At 40.4% G+C, this 17344-nt stretch overlaps 1 protein-coding gene across 2 annotated transcripts in view; it reads right to left on the bottom strand.

Annotated features, from left to right (window-relative positions):
• Positions 1-17344, bottom strand: part of LOC134610649 (baculoviral IAP repeat-containing protein 1-like) — an 87968-nt gene that overhangs the window by 51984 nt on the left and 18640 nt on the right. For both annotated transcript variants that reach the window (XM_063453718.1, XM_063453719.1), the window contains exon 3: positions 5601-5700. In XM_063453718.1, coding sequence (XP_063309788.1) covers positions 5601-5700 — 100 coding nt within the window. The remainder of the gene's footprint in view (positions 1-5600; positions 5701-17344) is intronic.

Below are 17344 nucleotides of genomic sequence, written 5' to 3' on the forward strand. Positions count from 1 at the left end.
TAGCAAAATATTTAATTATACAATATTTAAATTAGTTAATTAAATTAATTTAACCCCTGAGGGTTAAAAAATAAATAAAAGTTAATCGTCAGGGGTTAAAAAAAAATTAGATCACAGTATAATACTGTGATCTGTATTTTGATCACTGTAGGCAGTGATAGACTGGCATGGAAGGGGTTAATTTTTATTTGGACTGGGTAAAGGGTTTATTATTTTTTTATTTTTTACTTAAACGTTATTAAAACTTTTTTTTAACTTAATTTTTAAACTTTTTAAAGCTTATTTTAAAACTTTTTAACGTTAACCCCTAGTTAGCCTAACACTAAATCCCCCAATTCCCCACTAACTTCCACCCTCCCCAGCTAGCTAAATTTATAATTTTAAAATATTTAAATTAATTAATAAAATAAATTTAACCCCTGAGGGTTAAAAAAAAAAAAGAATTAACCCTCAGGGGTTAAAAAAAAAAATCAGATCATATTAAAATGTAATCCCTGCCAATTGATCACTGTAGTCAGTGATCAATTGGCAGGGAAGGGGTTAATTTTTTATTAAAATGGTAAAGGGGGGGTAAAGGGGGGTGGGATTTTAAATAAACTTTATTTTTTTTTCCACCAGGGGGCAGGATCAGCACTGATCCGTCTCCCTGCACTTCACACTGAACCCGGAAGTGCAGGGAGGCGGAAGGTAAGTATACAGAGCACATGTGCCCGCTCTGGCATGCTGTCAGAGCGGGCACATGTACTGGGACAGCCCGATCCGGTGCTCCCGGTCTGCCTCTAATACAGAGGCAGACCGGAGCACCATTAACCCCACGATCGCCGCGATTGCGGCGATCTGGGGTTAATTTTACCGCGTGACGGACGAGGTCCGTCATCCGTCGTTAAGGGTATCCCCTGGATGACGGACCTCGTCCGTCACCCGTCGTGAAGGGGTTAAGGGTAGAATTTGCTCTGATGCTGACAAAGTGTCATCGGAAATATAGTTCACAGGATTATTTACTGAAGTGAGAATTCAGAGTGAATTTCACATTTAAGATCAAAACAGCCAAACTGAAAAAAATCCCTAAGTCAGCTATACTTTTGGCTACTCTGGCTTTAAATTCGAAATTCAATTTGAATTAGTTTGGAATTTCTTCTTTAGTAATCCTGCTGCAGGACCATAGTTATTCAATATTGGTTCATTACCATGTAACAAATGGGAGAAAAATGCTCTACGCTGTGCACTAATAGTGGTTTCCAGTTCTGATCATTCTAGCTGCCTATTTGCGGGTCATAGTTACATAGTTACATATCTAAAAAGAGACTTGTGTCCATCAAGTTCAGCCTTCCTCACATTTGTTTTTTGCTGTTGATCCAAAAGAAGGCAAAAAAAAACAGTTTGAAGCACTTCCAATTTTGCAACAAGCTAGGAAAATAAATCCTTCTTGACCCCAGAATGGCAGTCAGATTTATCCTTGGATCAAGCAGCTATTACCCTACATTGAAAGATTATATCCTTAAATATTCTGTTTTTGCAAGTATGCATCTAGTAGCTGTTTGAACATCTGTATGGACTCTGATAAAACCACTTCTTCAGGCAGAGAATTCCACATCCTTATTGTTCTTACAGTAAAAAAAACCTTTGCTTTGCCTTAGACGAAATCTTCTTTCTTCTAGTCTAAACGCATGACCTCGTGTCCTATGTAAAGTCCGGTTTGTGAATAGATTTCCACACAATGGTTTGTATTGGCCCCGAATATATTTGTATAATGTTATCATATCCCCTCTCAGGCGATGTTTTTCTAAACTAAATAAGTTTAAATTTGTTAACCTTTCTTCATAGCTGATATGTTCCATTCCTTTTATTAATTTTGTAGCCCGCCTCTGCACTTTTTCTAGTGCCATAACCATTATAAGACAAAATATAAACAGCAAGGTATATGGTTTGATGCTAGGAGAACACCTTGCAATGAAGGTTCACTTATTTTATCAATGTATTTCAACTGTTGACCTGCCTCATTTACTCAAAACCGTTAACCCCTTAAATCTGCAATGTCACTTTCAATTTAATTTTTTTTCATAAAGCTAGAATATCTGACTTGTACTTGATCTTTAAGGACTTCAATACCACGTTTCTAGAATTGTCATTATTTTTCTTTACCGCAGTAGAAATGACCCATTCCGATCTACATTCAGCAGAAAATAATATTTGGTTCGATGTACCTAGGGGAATTCCTCTGTCTGTTCATGAGGAAGTCATTATTTTGATGATGATAACTGCTCAATGAGCACTGAAGTTAAAAAGAACATTGTCAAACTTTCATGATATAAAATTCCAGTGGAGGGCAGTAATGTCTAGATGTGGAATCCTGCATGACACGGAAACAAACATAATGGCTGACTTTAGTTAGAAAAAGGATGAACAAACTGATTACATTTAGTTTGCACGCTCACGTCTACAATTTGTCCTCTGAATCTCTTTAAATATTTAGGTTGGATTCTCAATATATTTCTAAGAAAGCATTAAAATGCATCTGTCACTTTTCTGGAATTTACGCCATTTAATAAAATGTTGAAAATCACCTATAACCTGTGTTAACGATTTTTTTCATTACCTGCACCATTTTATTGCTGTTTACATTTATGAGATAATTAGCCAATTACAACATAATCCAGTTCAAGTACAAGGCTCTTTTTTGTATGTATTCTTTATACTGACTGCAAGTGCAAATGACAGTGTAGTGAAGCTGCAATTCTCAGACCGAATATCTCAGCTGAAGTCCTCTTGAGCTGGAACAAAAAGCTGCTCCATACAAAATAACACAAATCCCTCCCAGGCATCCCTGTGTCTGGGAGATAATTGTGTCAAAGACCGGTAACTCAATTATCTCTCAGTTACAGAGAACCATACATAAAATACAAAAAAACACCCCTAAACTACATTTAAACTATACAGGAACCACACATGTCTTATATCCCCGAATAGCCCGCATCTGAACACCCAAGTTGTCCAAAAAGCGCTCAGATCCATTCGGTGTAACGTAATCACCATTCGGGTAAAGTTCTGACCGGAAAGCCACGAGGTGGTAGCCCAAAATAGTTCCAGAGAGAAAGAGGCAGCAGCTGGTCAACTTTCTGGAGTTCCTGTATGCATACAACCGAATGCTCCCCCTAGCTCATAGGGAGCAAATGCTCCCCTCGGACGAGCGAGTCTTTTCCCCGAAAAGCGATCTCCTGGCTTGTCTATGAGTGGAGCAGGCAGTGTGGTTCGCGAGCTATGGTATCTGAAATTAGTTCCAGGCGCTTGACAACCAGGTACTGCTGCCTGTGTTCGGGAGACAAAAAAGCCGCCATTCCATAAAGCACGTGTGTTCGGTCATGCGAATGGTGGCCACCCATAGAGAGCACTTGAGTTAATGGGTTCTTTTGAAGTTAATGAGCCAGGGGGTGGTTGATGTTCAGTAGTATAACAGGGGAAAACGAGGGTACATTCGGGAAAATCAACAGGAGATATGGGCAACCAAATGAGAGAGGACAGGGTCAGAACTGGACCATGGAGCAATGGAAGAAGGTTGCCTGATCTGATGAATAACCTTTTCTTTTAGATCAGGTGAATGGCCGGGTACATGTGAATTGTTTACCTTGATGCAGTATGGGAAGAAGGTAGGTCGGTGAAGTAGTGTTATGCTCTGTGAAATGTTCTGCTGGGAAACCTTGGGTCCTGGCATTCATGTGGATATTATTTTGACATGTACCACCTAACCAGATATTGTTACAGCCCACGTACGCCCCTCATGGCAATGGTGTTCTCTGATAGCAGTGGCCTCTTTCAGCAGGATGATGCACCCAGCCACTCTGCAAAAAATGCTTAGGAATGGTTTGAGGAACATGACTTGGCCTCCAAATTCCCCAACTCTCAATCTGATTGTGCATCTGTGGGATGTGTTGGAACAACAAATCCGATCCATGGAGGCCCCACCTAGCAACTTTCAGGACTTTAGGGATCTGCTACTAATGTCTCTCCTATTGTTGTGCTGATAAGCTAAATCTCCATCTTGACTTTATGGAGGTAATTTGATTTCTCCTTTGATCAACAAGCTGTGAATAATATTGATATTACCTACTATAGCACGGAATACCATGTATTCTTAAGAAAGCACACAGACCTATTTTAACAGCATCTTTGGCAAAATAACCTCTTCTGGAGGAGAATGTTATTTATTTTGCTCTTACTGTAAATAACTGTTTCCCTGCTGTAGGTGAAAATTAATTTCTTCTAGTCTAAATAGATGACCTCTTGCCCATTGTCCTCACATCTATCTGGATAGCTTTCTTTGTGACAAGTACCCATATTTTCCATACTCTTTAAACTCAAGGTAGGTTTCCATAACTGATCTATAAAGAGGAAATGCATTAATCAATTTACATATGAGGAATTATAATTGGAGAAATGGCAAAACTGTAGGAGCTTCAAAATTAAAGGAATTCTATAGTAATGAGGAATGCAAACATGTATTCCTAACTCTATAATGTTAAACTAGCTGTTTTGGTAACCCCCTTTCCCGTCTGTGGAGTTAAAAGGGGAATTTACCTAACTTGTCTCCCTCACTGTGTTAGATCATCAGTCTTGATGATATCAGCTAATCCAATGTTTTCCTGTGGGAGAGCATTGGGAGACTATTGCACATGCATGGCAAAACGCCACACTGCGCCAAGGACCATCTCCGCATAGAAAAATACAGAGAAATAACACGCAGAGCTGGGCACAATATCCCACACAGCCAGGATCACTGTGAGGGATTACACAGAGTTGCAATACAGAGGAATCCACACAGTACATGTCTCTGTATAATGCTCCAGCTCTCTCTCTGTTTATCTTCCAAACCCTCTCTTAGCTCTTCCATTCACAATCTCATCTTCATTAGTGCTCCTGCTAATTTCTATTAAATATTGCCAGCTCCAAGCAAAAGCGTCTCACAGAGAAATCTTCTGATTTCCTGGTGGACCAGTCTGGCCTGCCTGGACAGGAAAACTATCCCTGGGTCACACTCTCGACTATTGTGAACCAGGGTTTTCTCTGCTTACATTTTTTTTTTCGGCAAAGTGAAAACCTGCAATCGGACAAAGTTGACGAAAATTAGTCTTTTAAGGCTAAATTTTTTTGGCAAAATGAAAGATATGTGTATATCAGGGGAAAACATTTTTTAAGTACAGTTTCATTAAGTAAAGTATTTTTATAATATAAGTTTACCATTCGTGTGCTAACATAAATACAAACACTGCCTTATTACACAAGCAGTGGAGGCTGATGAAGTTGTAAGACGGTGGGGCATCAGACTCCTTCCCCAGAATTTTACTCCTCCCTATACAGTACATATACACACATATACAGAGAGATGGGCACAGCATAAATATATCTATAAAATACACAGAGCTGAGCAGCACTGCCATCAGAAGTTATATCACCAGAACTGTCATATTTTGAGGGTGGTCAAGTGGGCAAAGTAGGGAACAGATGAACATTGGAAGGAAATAGATTTATTTGAACCTCTATTATAATGTAACTATGTAACTAAGCGAGGACAGGTGGTTTTGTAATATACAATAAAAGTTGATTACCAAGGAAACCACTTGGCATGTTCTCTCCATGGATTATCATTTTCTTCCCAGTGACACAGACAACCTGCACAGGAGAAGCATTGAACAGAGTCTCTTCTACCTGCAAAAAAATGACAATAATATATTGTAGAAATAGTATAATAACTCTGTCTCACTGCTCACATGTATGTCACTGACATCCTGCAGGATAATGAATCAAGCAGTTTATAAATCACTTTACGTGCCTATTGCAACATAGGTGCTCTATGTAGTCTTGTTTTAGTAATTTATCTATTTTAGAACTAAAAAGTTTTTTTGTCATATAATCAAACTTTGTTATTATGTCAGATTACGCTCTATCACCCTTCTGATTATTTTCCATAACATTGCAGAGGATTTATTTGCTGTTTGCTCATAGGCGGATAGAGTTTCTATAGGTCAATAGTTTGGATTGTTAAAACTCAGGCCTGGATTTTAACAATCTGGGTCCAGTTTCCAGCTGTCTGAATTCTGGCTTGTTTGAATCCTGCTCAGCAAAATCTGGACACCATTACAGTGGGAGAACTTGCCACATCACCCCTCTCCCCCCCCCCTCCCCCCTCCCCCTCCCTCCCCTAATCTTTTGCACTGTCACACTCTTCCTATTACATAAAGCCCTAGAATCCTCTCTTTTATAGGTGCCACACTCAACATGTCACATTAATGCCTCTAATCCTGTCCCACTCTGCCACACTCGTCCCGTCACATTATACTCCACCAATCCTGTCACACTTACCTCCTCTCGCCCTGTTACATGTCTGTGATACTCACTTCCCTGATAATGTCGCACTCACCCTGGCATACTCCTTCCTTCAACCATGTCACAATCACCCCCTATCATTCATACCCTCCCTCATTCTGTCACACTCACCCACCAACCCTGTCTCAATCACCCCCGTTGCCCTGTCACACTCACCCTGCCACAGTAACCTGTCATTCTGTCACAGTCACCAGGTCCAGTGCGAGGATTTTTTTATAGAAAAAACCTACAAACTAAAGTCTCCCTGAGGCTTACCTTGGGCCAGAAAGGGGGGAAATCATAACCTTGGTGGTCGAGTGGGACAGGAGCAGGAGCCTGCAGGTTAAGTCCACTGGGCAGTCTGGGAGAACAGCAGTCTAGGTCATGCCCTCCTCCTGACATCATCAGGAGAGGTTGGCGACTTCACTGAATGCAGGGAGAGTGAGGTGATGTGAAAAATTCGAGTCCCCAGCCAGAGGCAGGAGATTTCGATTTTTGCGCCCTCCTGCCCTGGCGCCCTAAGGCGGCCACCTGTGCCACCTTATTGGTGCCCCAGCCCTGACAGTCACCGGCTAAAGACATTCGTCATACACAAGTCATGAAACATAGCTTTGCCATAACACAATGCACAAAGGCCACAGACAGTCCCCATACATACAACACACTGCAAGCAGCTGTGTGTATGCCTGTCCGTCTATCAGAGTGTGTATGTGTGTGCATGTATTAGTTTATTTGTGTCTATGGCTGCAATATGAGGGTGGTATGATATGGGCAATGCAAAGGTAAAGTGGAAACATATATATAATATACATACATATACAATACATGGGGCAACACATGTAAATTATATAGGATAATATATATGTGATCGCATTAAAGAATATGTGGGGGAGATGTCTATGACACTGTTTTCTTCTCTGCAACTCTATTATTTGGTAAATGATTTTTTAAAAGCTTTTTGCTCAACTAAAATTAATTTTTTTTTATTGCAATAACCGCTTCACATCGGCGCTTATGTATACACGACTGCCAATCTAGTAACCATACACTGCAATCGTGTATAAACGATTATTATAATTGCTAATTACATTTGTTTATTGCAAATTAATTTAGTTTGCAAATAATGCCATAACTACAGTCAGAGAGCTTACAACACAGTGGCACAGAGAGACGCGACACTGCAAGCCTCTGAGCGATGAATACAGAGACTAGCTTCGGTATCCAGTGCTGTAAGTCCACCGTTCAATATAGCTACAGCTCCTTATACACACACAAGGCAAACCCTATTTTTTTTTCACTTTGGGTGTTAGTGGGAGCCTAATGTTTTAATTGCGCCTAAGGCCTCACAAAGTCTAGAGTCACCATTGCACTGCAGTATCTGGTGCTGACCAGGCTGACAGAGTATGATGAGTTAATGATGCCTTGTGGAGGTGTCTGCAAGTGGTGAGTTGAGACATTGTTGTCAGTCGAGTTACAGAAACAGAGCTTTCATTAATGAGGCTTGCAAACATTTCTGTGAATTCTTTTCAAATAGTTTTTATTAGGTATTTAATATTATAATAAATTTAAAATGACAATAAATAAATGAACAATAATAACAAATTGGGAAGGGGAAACTTGGGGAAGGATCCATCCGAATTTACAATATTTTTGTGCAATATTAATATGTCGACATTTATCGATGATAATAAAATAATTATAATAATAATAATATATTATAATTATAATAAAAAAACAAATAAAATAAGTTTGTACTAATAATAATATACAGTTTCAATATCTTTCTTGACCTTATTTTCCCACTCAGTCCAGAAATAATGAAGCTGATCCCATAATAAAGATGGCTGTCTAATTGCCATCTCATACGATTTGTTTTCTAAGACTAACTTTAGTATAGGGCTGTCCAACCTGCGGCACCCCAGATGTTGCTGAACTACAACTTCCATGATTCCCTGGCTATCTGTTTCATTGAAAGAATCATGGGAGTTGTAGTTCGGCAACATCAGGGGGGCCACAGGTTGGACAGGCCTGCTTTAGTACATCAACTATAGAGGGTATAGCAGGGGATTTCCAATATCTGGGTAAGTAGGATATGGCGGCTATAAGAATATGTCCTATGATTACTCTGTCTACTTTATTAACAGATTCTGTAATTTTTTTTAAAGAGCCCAAGTTCCGATGTAAAGATGGTAATATTTGGGTCAACAGTCTTAATAAGTTTATGAATATCACTCCAGAATCTAGCGAGTTTAGGGCAATACCACCAAATGTGTGACATGGTACCTATCTCATCACACTCCCTCCTTTAGAATTTATTTTGTGACGGCGTGATGGAACCAGGTACCAACGATGGAGAATTTTTAAATGATTCTCATGATGACCAGCACACTGCGTGATACCTCTCAAGGCGAGAATAAATCTTATCCAATCCTCCAGTTCATATTGAACTCCCAAATCTCTTTCCCATGATTCCATAAACGATTATTTAGATGTGGGCCTTGGAGAAATATGGGAATAGCAAAATTAGATTATGCCTTTAAGATTTGGATTGAGGAGATCTATTTTTTCAAAATTTTAAATGTTTAATGATTTATCTCCTATACCCAATTCTAATATTTCAACATTTTCTTTCAATTTTTCTGTTATAAGGGTATATTTTGGTACTATAGACTCGTCCAAATCAAATTTTTCTTTAAATTGATCAAATGTTAAAAGGGAATTTCCTGATAAGAAATTATCCAAATTATACATAGAGTGGGAGTGCCAAAAAGTTAGATCCAGAAGGGGTAAGTAATAATTTAGAATTGATAATGGCATTGCTCATGATAAACTGGAGGATGGTCTAACACTACTAAAAAGAGTAATCTTGGTTGAAGGAAACATGTGTTTAGCCTTAGGGCGTCTATTTAAAGGCAGCCATAAAAGTTCTTTATTAGAATATGGTTGAATCTTTTCTGCTTCCATTTCTAGCCACCTCGACCTGTTATGATTCATGTTAAATTAAAAAGCAGAAGCTGCATTGGCAGCATTATAACACTTCCTAGAATCTGGGACACCAAGACCATTTCTGTGAATTCTCTCTCATAGTTTGGAGGATATATGAAGTTACACCTCATGGCACCAGCAGTCAAACCTGTTCATTATGTGTGCAATGTGAGAAGAACCATCCCTACAGAAAGTGTGCGCATGAACACAGCATTCTTTTGCACTTGCCCCAGGTTTAAGTTCCCACAATCCACACGTTGCTTTTTTTATTTACTGTTGGGAAACTGATACGCTGGACATGTCAGCTGTGTTGTGTTAGCAATTATATTACACTTTTATACCCTGTAAACATTGTTGTAAAATATTTTATTACACTATAAACTTAGTAAGGGCAAAAGACTCAAGGAAATGTTTTCAAAAGTATGGGATATTGTGAATGTGACTTTATTTGACTAATATTATGTTGTTGTTATGATATATTCTGATAACTTTTTTGAAAACCAGCATTTTTTTTCCCAAATTTTACATAAACAGTTTCCGATTCACTACAGTTTATGTCTGGCGAATAAACACTTACAGGGTTATTCACCGAAGGGAGAACTGTTGAAATTCAGAGCAAATTCAAAGTGAATTTCAAATTTAAGGCCACAAATGCTGAAGTGGAAGAATTCTTCAAGACAGCTATGTTTCCAATTCAGTTATTTTGACCTGAGATTCATTTTGAATTCCTGGAAATTCACACTTTAGTGAATAACCTTGTTATGCATTAAAAGTGAAAAGAAAATGATTTGTAATTTGGATGCAAAGAAATAGAGATATTTCATAAATGAGAGCTGGTCTAAGTTTGAGTAAATAAACATAAACATTATTTAAAGAAAATGATTTTCTGGATAAAAATAGAAATTCATAAAAGGAAATCACCAAAAGTCTAGAAAAAGGGTAAAATGTAGAATTTTACTATGGTGCTGGCCCTAATTGCAAGGTAACATCTATGTATGTTGGAGAATTTAGCATGTGTTATGTGGGGGTGTGATGGCTGTTTTACATGGTGTGTGTATATGTGGGCTGTGTGTGGTGTTGTCTATGTGTGTGGACTCTATGAATGTATGCAGAATGTCTGCAGTGTTATGTGAGTGTAATTGGTGGTAATGTGAGTGTGTGGAGGGGTTTGAGGCATTGTATGTGTGTGTGAAATGTTTGTGGGATTGTGTGTGTAAGGTGTTTGCTATATTGTGTGTAATTATGGGCTGGCTGTTGTGTCGTGTGTGTTTGTTTGTGTCTGTGTGTGTGATGTTTGTGGTATTTATGTATGCTGGGCTGTCTGTGTTGTTATGTGTGTGTGTCTGTGGACTGTTTGTGATATTCTGTGAGTATATGTGGGCTGTCTGTTGTGTTTAGGCATGTGTGTGGGCTGTCTGTGATGTTAAGTTAGTGAATGTGGATTGATTGTACTATTTATGTGTATGTGTGATGGGGCTATCTGTGGTGTTGTGTGGATCTGTGCGGTAGAGGCTATTTTTGGTATTGTTTGTATATATAGTACGTATAGAACCGTTTGTAGTATTGTGTGTGTGTTTATCTGGGCTGCCATTTGCGTTATGTATTGCTGTGGGATGTCTATAATGTTAAATGTGTGTATGTAGGTTGCTTGTAGTACTTGTGTGTATGGTGCAGACTGTCTGTGTTATTGTGTGAGGGGTAGCTTGCAGGGTTGTGTATGTGTGGCTACTTGTAGTGTTGTGTGTGGATTGTATGTCAATTGTGTGGAGGTGGTGTTTTAGGGATCATACAAGAAATATTGTTTTAATATAAACAACATTTTACTAATTGCAAATTATTTTTTACTTAGTATAGCGGCAGTACAGGAGAGTTGTTCTGCTTTAAGGTTGGACGAGTAGTCTGTATAATAAAATATGCAAATTATATAACAAACCCTCCCCATCATACCTTAAATATTGACAATCACGCCCAAAACCTCAGTAATAGCAAGAAGTAAGAACAAGGAGATAAAATACTGCAAAAAAATCAAAATACTTTATTTTACAGGGAGAGAAATTTGTACTGCCACTATACTAAGGAGAAAAAAAATAGCTGAAAGTAAAATATCTGTTTTTCCTGGCATTAAGTGTCAGTAAAAGATGAATATAGGATGATCCCAAACGGTCATCAAGATACAGCTGCTAAAAGCAGCTTCTGAGGAAGAAAAGATGTATATCTGTAATGACGGATTAAGGTATTGGTTGAAGACCATGTCACCGCTTTACAAATGTACTCAGGAGAAACCAATGCTTTCGCTGTCCAAGAAGTAGCCATAGCTCTCGTAGAATAAACCTTTCTCCACGTAGATAGTGATTGACCACCTCGCGACTGTTGCCCTTAAGTCTTTTTTACCCATCTGCATGCCTTGATAATTGATGAAGACTTTGAAAGCTGATGAATGGTTGATGTAAATATCCAAAGCTCTCATTACATCTAACAAGTGTAACTTGGATTCTTCAAAAGAAGAGAGTGTCTGGCACAAAGTGGGAAGAGTAATGGGTTAGTTGATGTTGGTCTTGGTAAGCATCTTTGGTAAAACAAGCGGTTTGAAATGAAGCACAATTTTATTGTTATGAAAAATAGTAAAATATCTGACTAGCAGGACAGTACCTGCATTTGGCCAACAATACTGGCAGATTTAATTACCCCAAGAAAAGCTGTCTTCAAAGATAACATCCTTATGGGAACTTCATCCAGTGGTTCAAAAGGAAAATCACAAAGGGAGTTGAGTACTAATGACAGATCGCATTTGGGAAAAAAGGACTTCCGTGATGGCCTTTGAAGCCATATGGCCTTGAAAAATCTCCTGATAAGAATGTGGGATGCCAGATCCATCAAAAGAAAATGGTTAAGCGCTAACACTTGCACTTTCAACCAAGCCAAATTGAAACATGCAGAAAAGCCATCTTGCAGAAAACCAGGAATAACTTGAATTGACGGGGATAAGCAGCCATGTTCTTTGCACCAGACCAGAAAGTTCTCAACCTAACTGGGAAACTAACTTTGCTTTGGCCAATAAAGAATGATGGCTATCATAGTTGCTTTTTGTGAACTTATTTTCTAAAGAATATGTGTAATCCTGGAGACTGGACGGAAATTGTATACTAGACCAGGGGTGGGGAACCTTCAGCTCTCCAGATGTTTTGGACTAAGCCTCCCATGAAGCTTTGCCAGCATTATGTGTGTAAGAGCATTATGGGGGATGTAGTCCACAACATCTGGAGAGCCGAAGGTTGCCTATCCCTGTACTAGGCTAAAAACCCAGATGACAGTGAGACCATCTACAAAATCTGGCTGATCTGTATGGTATAGAAAAGTAAAAGTTGGTAATTTCCTGTTCAGTATGATTGTTATGAGATCTATATCTTGCTGGCTGAGTTTCTTTGTGATTCTTGCAAGCATGTTCTGATCTAGAGATCACTCTTTTTTGTGTCCTCTGTACCCTGCTCAGGTCGTCTGCTATCATGTTGTCTAGTCCTCTGATATGAAAAGCAGAAATGGCTTCTAATCTTTTTTTGACCACACCATAATCTGTGTGCAAAGGCAGAAAAAATAAGCTACCCCTGTTCCTAATTGTTTGTTCAGGTAGGAGACAACTGTGGCAAGTAAGTAGAGCTCTCAGAACTGCTTTCAGTTGGAGGAATGTTTTGCCTTTTCAGGAGTTCATCTGCCTTGTGGGAAACAATAATTCATGTGAGCGCCCCAACCAGTTATTGAGGAATTTGTGACAATTGTAAGCATGTCTTTTTGGTGGTAAAACAAGCAAAGAAAAAGGAAATCTGAGTATATCTACCATTTAAGTTATTTTGAACTTTTGTGTAGATGGCAAACTCTGAGTCCAAATCCTCCTGCTCCCTGGACCAGTTTTGAAGAATTTCCCATTGAAGGGGTCTCATTCTTACTTTGCCAATATACTGCTGGAGTACAAGATGTGAGAATGTGCTCATTAACTGTCTGAAAGAGCAGTCTGAACCTGTTTGCAGAGTAGTCACCTCTTTTATTTTTTTATTTTAATTCTTTACTTTTGCGGTGCAGAGACATACATACAGGTTTGTGCTAGCATAATAGTTTAGGCATACAAGACAATGAAGATGAACTAAATTTTTGTAAAAGAAAGATACAACAAGCAATATGAACAACCTGCCACAGAGTGCAAACTAAGATTATTAAAGGAGAAATCACGGCACAATTTTTTTTATTACGTGAAAGAGAAAGAAGTTAGGTCAGGCCTGTCTAGTTAGTAGGTAAGGCCTAAACTTTGCTGAGGTTATCTAAGCCTAGGCAAAAAATTTAATACACAGGAATGATAGGCTAGTTAGGCATGTAGGTTGTAAGGAAATCTTATATTCAGAAGACAAGCTCGGCACACTTAAGCTGGGTGAAACATGTTGGAGTAACACAAAAAATAAATTATAGCTTTAAAGCCACTGGGTACTAATGGTCATTAAAAACAAGGTGGAAACAAGGGAATCTATATTCTCTTCACATGGATACTCAGTAGATGCCCTGAGATAGGAGGCTGCCGTTACCGGAGTGTGACAGTCCACCGAGCTGTGGAGGGGCACCCAACCACCCCAAAGCTCAGATGCAATTCTACACTGCAGCTCCAGGAATCACAACATCATTGCCATTCCCAGGGTCTGAGTCTCTGGAAGGTTACAATGCATGCAGCAGACTCCCGCGAGCTGGAACTCTCCGATTGTGTGGAATACAGAGGTAAGATTGGCCCTCCTGGAGTGCAGCTTTGGGACACGATAGCGGGGCTTGAAGGTAGGTCTACAACGGGGCACTGTCATCCTCAGCCCCTGGCTCCTCCGCATTGCACATGAAGGATACCCTGGAGACTTATCTGGGTCCCGAACGCTCGGAACCTCAGGAGAAGCAGGCACCACATGGGCCAAGATTCTCTCCCAGAACTTAGCACACAGAGCATCAAACACCAGCAGCAGTGGATCCACTCAATTAGGCCTCATTGGGTGTACATGCGTCATGACACTCCAAGCATTGTCAGCCATCTTAGTGAGCAGGCCTCTAGTTTCCAGTAGCATGTAAAAGACCATTTGGGTGGGCCAAAAAGCATGCCAGTGGTGACCGGGATAACCCCCACCGGTCCAAAGGGGGGGGGTGCGGGCCCAAAAAAGGCTGGTACCAGGCTTCGGCAGAGGCTCGGCCGCGTCCTCTGCTACGAATCTCCGGTATGACTCAAGACAGTCAAGCACGGTCTACAACTGCCAAGACCAGGATAGCACAATCCAGGTACTTAGCTGAGTGTTCCTCAAGTAGTCTGGAGTTTGTGAGTCTAGAGTTGAAACAGTTTTACAGGATAATCAGTGTTATATCAGGCTTAATCTTAGGAGCTCCAGCCATGTGGTGCCTGCTCGGTTGGCTGTCAGGCACCGCCCTCCGGTCACCTCTTTTCTGATCTTATCTTCTAAAATAAAAGCTTGAGGGAAAGACACATGGAGTCTACTTCTAGACCTAATTCACAATTGTTGTTGAGGTAATTTTGTGATTTTTCCCAGATTACCAGCTATCCATATTCCTACAAGGCTTGCAGTGTGACTTGAATTTTTCTTTGCAGTTGCAAACTCAAGTTGGCTTTTAGAACCCAATTGTCTAAATAAGGGAGAACAGAGATACCCTTTTCTCAAAGTCCGTCTGCCAGAGGAATTAGATGTTTGGTAAAGATTTTTAAAGCTGTAGAAAGGCAGAACTGGCTTTGAACTGGAAGTGTAAAACCCTTGTTCCAGACTTGATTGCAAATCTCAGGTGTTTCCTTATGATAGGCGTCCTTTAATTCTAAGGTGGCCATATAATCTCCTTGCGTAGAATGTGGGTAATTCCTAAAAACCTCTCCATTCGGAATCTTTGATATTGGATGCATGCATTCCCATTCTCTTAATCTGAGACCAGACATAAAGAGTTGTCTTGTTTACTATGAAACGTCTTTTATAGACTCCTTGAAAATGTACTTTCTTTGGAACTTTTTATATGACACCTCTTCAGAGAAGAACCAAAGATTTGTCTAGCAGTGCATCTATCTTTACTTGAGAGGAGTTTGTTGAACAAAAGAATTGTATAGAAGGAACCTCCAGAAATCTTATCTTGTACTATAGTGGTCATTTCCATTGCTGAATGAACGCATGAAGTCTTCCTCCCACTCTCTTTATGGCATCATAATTTCCTCCTTTTGTCTTGAGATTGCTTCTCACCAGGCCTAGCATCCTGTGCCTGTCTGAGGAAACTGCAAAACCATTCATTATATCAGTATGATCTTTGTGTGCTTTGTGTTCCATCTACTACTCCTATCTTGAGGGAGAGCCTTTTTAGTACCGGACATCTGCTCAATCATTTCTTATAGTGGAGGACTAAACAGCTTTTTGAATGGAAGCTCACATACAGCTACCTTAGAAGCTGTATCTGCAGTACAGGATTTCAGCCAGATCACCTGCCTGGCAACTGATTGTAAACTCATGATCCAGGCTGACAGTTTCACAACTTCTTCTGTCATGTCACATAAATAATCATTAGCTATTCTGATGGTTTTTAAGCAGGTGATTTAATTTTTTGTCTGTTCCTTCTACATACCATCTTCCAGAAACTGTAACCAGCCACTGATGCTCCAGCAATGCTGGCCTTATTTTGGAAGGCTGCTGTTTGAAATGTTCTCCTGCATGAAGTCTCTGCTCACTTGTCCATGGAATCCTTGAAACCAGCCACTTCTCCAATAGGAATGTTGACCTGCAAATTTACCTCTGGCAATTCGTCCCAGTTTTCAGAATCTTGCAATTTGGAGATTTGTTTGAAATGCTTTAACATGAAAGTTTTTTTCTCTGGGTTTTTCTGCAGCGTCTCAACTTCCTCCATGATACTTGTGAAAATGTGAATCAGATGTGGACTCTTGGCAAAAGGCTTCTGACCAATATGAATGGGAGCAATACCCTGAAGACATGCATTCCAACTGATGTGTGCAGACTCCTTGTCTGCTGAATCATAGGCATGCCACCCAGGGCCTCCTCCAATGCTCGTTGGACTTCCTTAGTGCAAATTGAAATAAAAAGGAGCTACACAGACATCGCTACCTTTCAGTTCTCAACCCAGGGAACTGTCAGACTAATTCCAGAAGTAACAGCTAGTCAGGGCCGCCATCAGGGGGTGACAACCGTGACGGTTGTCACGGGCCCGGCGGTCCTGGGGGGCCCGGACTGCTTTGGCAGTCCAGGGCCCCACAATTACTTTCTGCACATATATATAGCGATCATCGCTATATATATGTGCAGCCGCGGGCCCCCCGGCTCCCTATACTTGCAGAGGGGGCCCAGCGGACTGCAGGAACACTTTCCAGCATTTCCCTGTCTTTAACTCCCGCGAGACGTGCGGCCGTTAGAGCGTTGCCATGGCAACGCTCCGCGCGGCGCGCACACATCTCGCGGGAGTGAGAGCAGGAAATGCTGGGAAGTGTTCCTGCAGTCCGCTGGGCCCCCTCTGCAAGTATAGGGAGCCGGGGGGCCCTACAATGGCACCGGACCACCAGGGATCAAAGGATCTTCCCCCCCTCCCTGAACCAGGTAAGAAACAGGTAGGGGGGAATAACAAAAATACATTTACATTACTAGTACTAAATTTACATGCATACACTACTAAACACATACACACACTGCATTCATTACACACACACTGCATTCATTACACTCACACACTGCATTCACTGCATTCATTACACTCACACACACTGCATCCACTGCACTAACACACATACTGCATCCACTGCACTAACACACACTGCATCCACTGCACTAACACACACTGCATTCACTACACTGACACACACTGCACTAACACACACACACACACTGCATCCACTGCACTAACACACACTGCATTCACTGCACTGACACACACACTCTGCATTCACTACACTGACACACTGCACTAACACACACACACTGCATCCACTGCACTA

The sequence above is a fragment of the Pelobates fuscus genome, chromosome 5 (genome assembly GCF_036172605.1).
Source record: "Pelobates fuscus isolate aPelFus1 chromosome 5, aPelFus1.pri, whole genome shotgun sequence".
In the NCBI taxonomy this organism is placed as follows: Eukaryota; Metazoa; Chordata; class Amphibia; order Anura; family Pelobatidae; genus Pelobates; species Pelobates fuscus.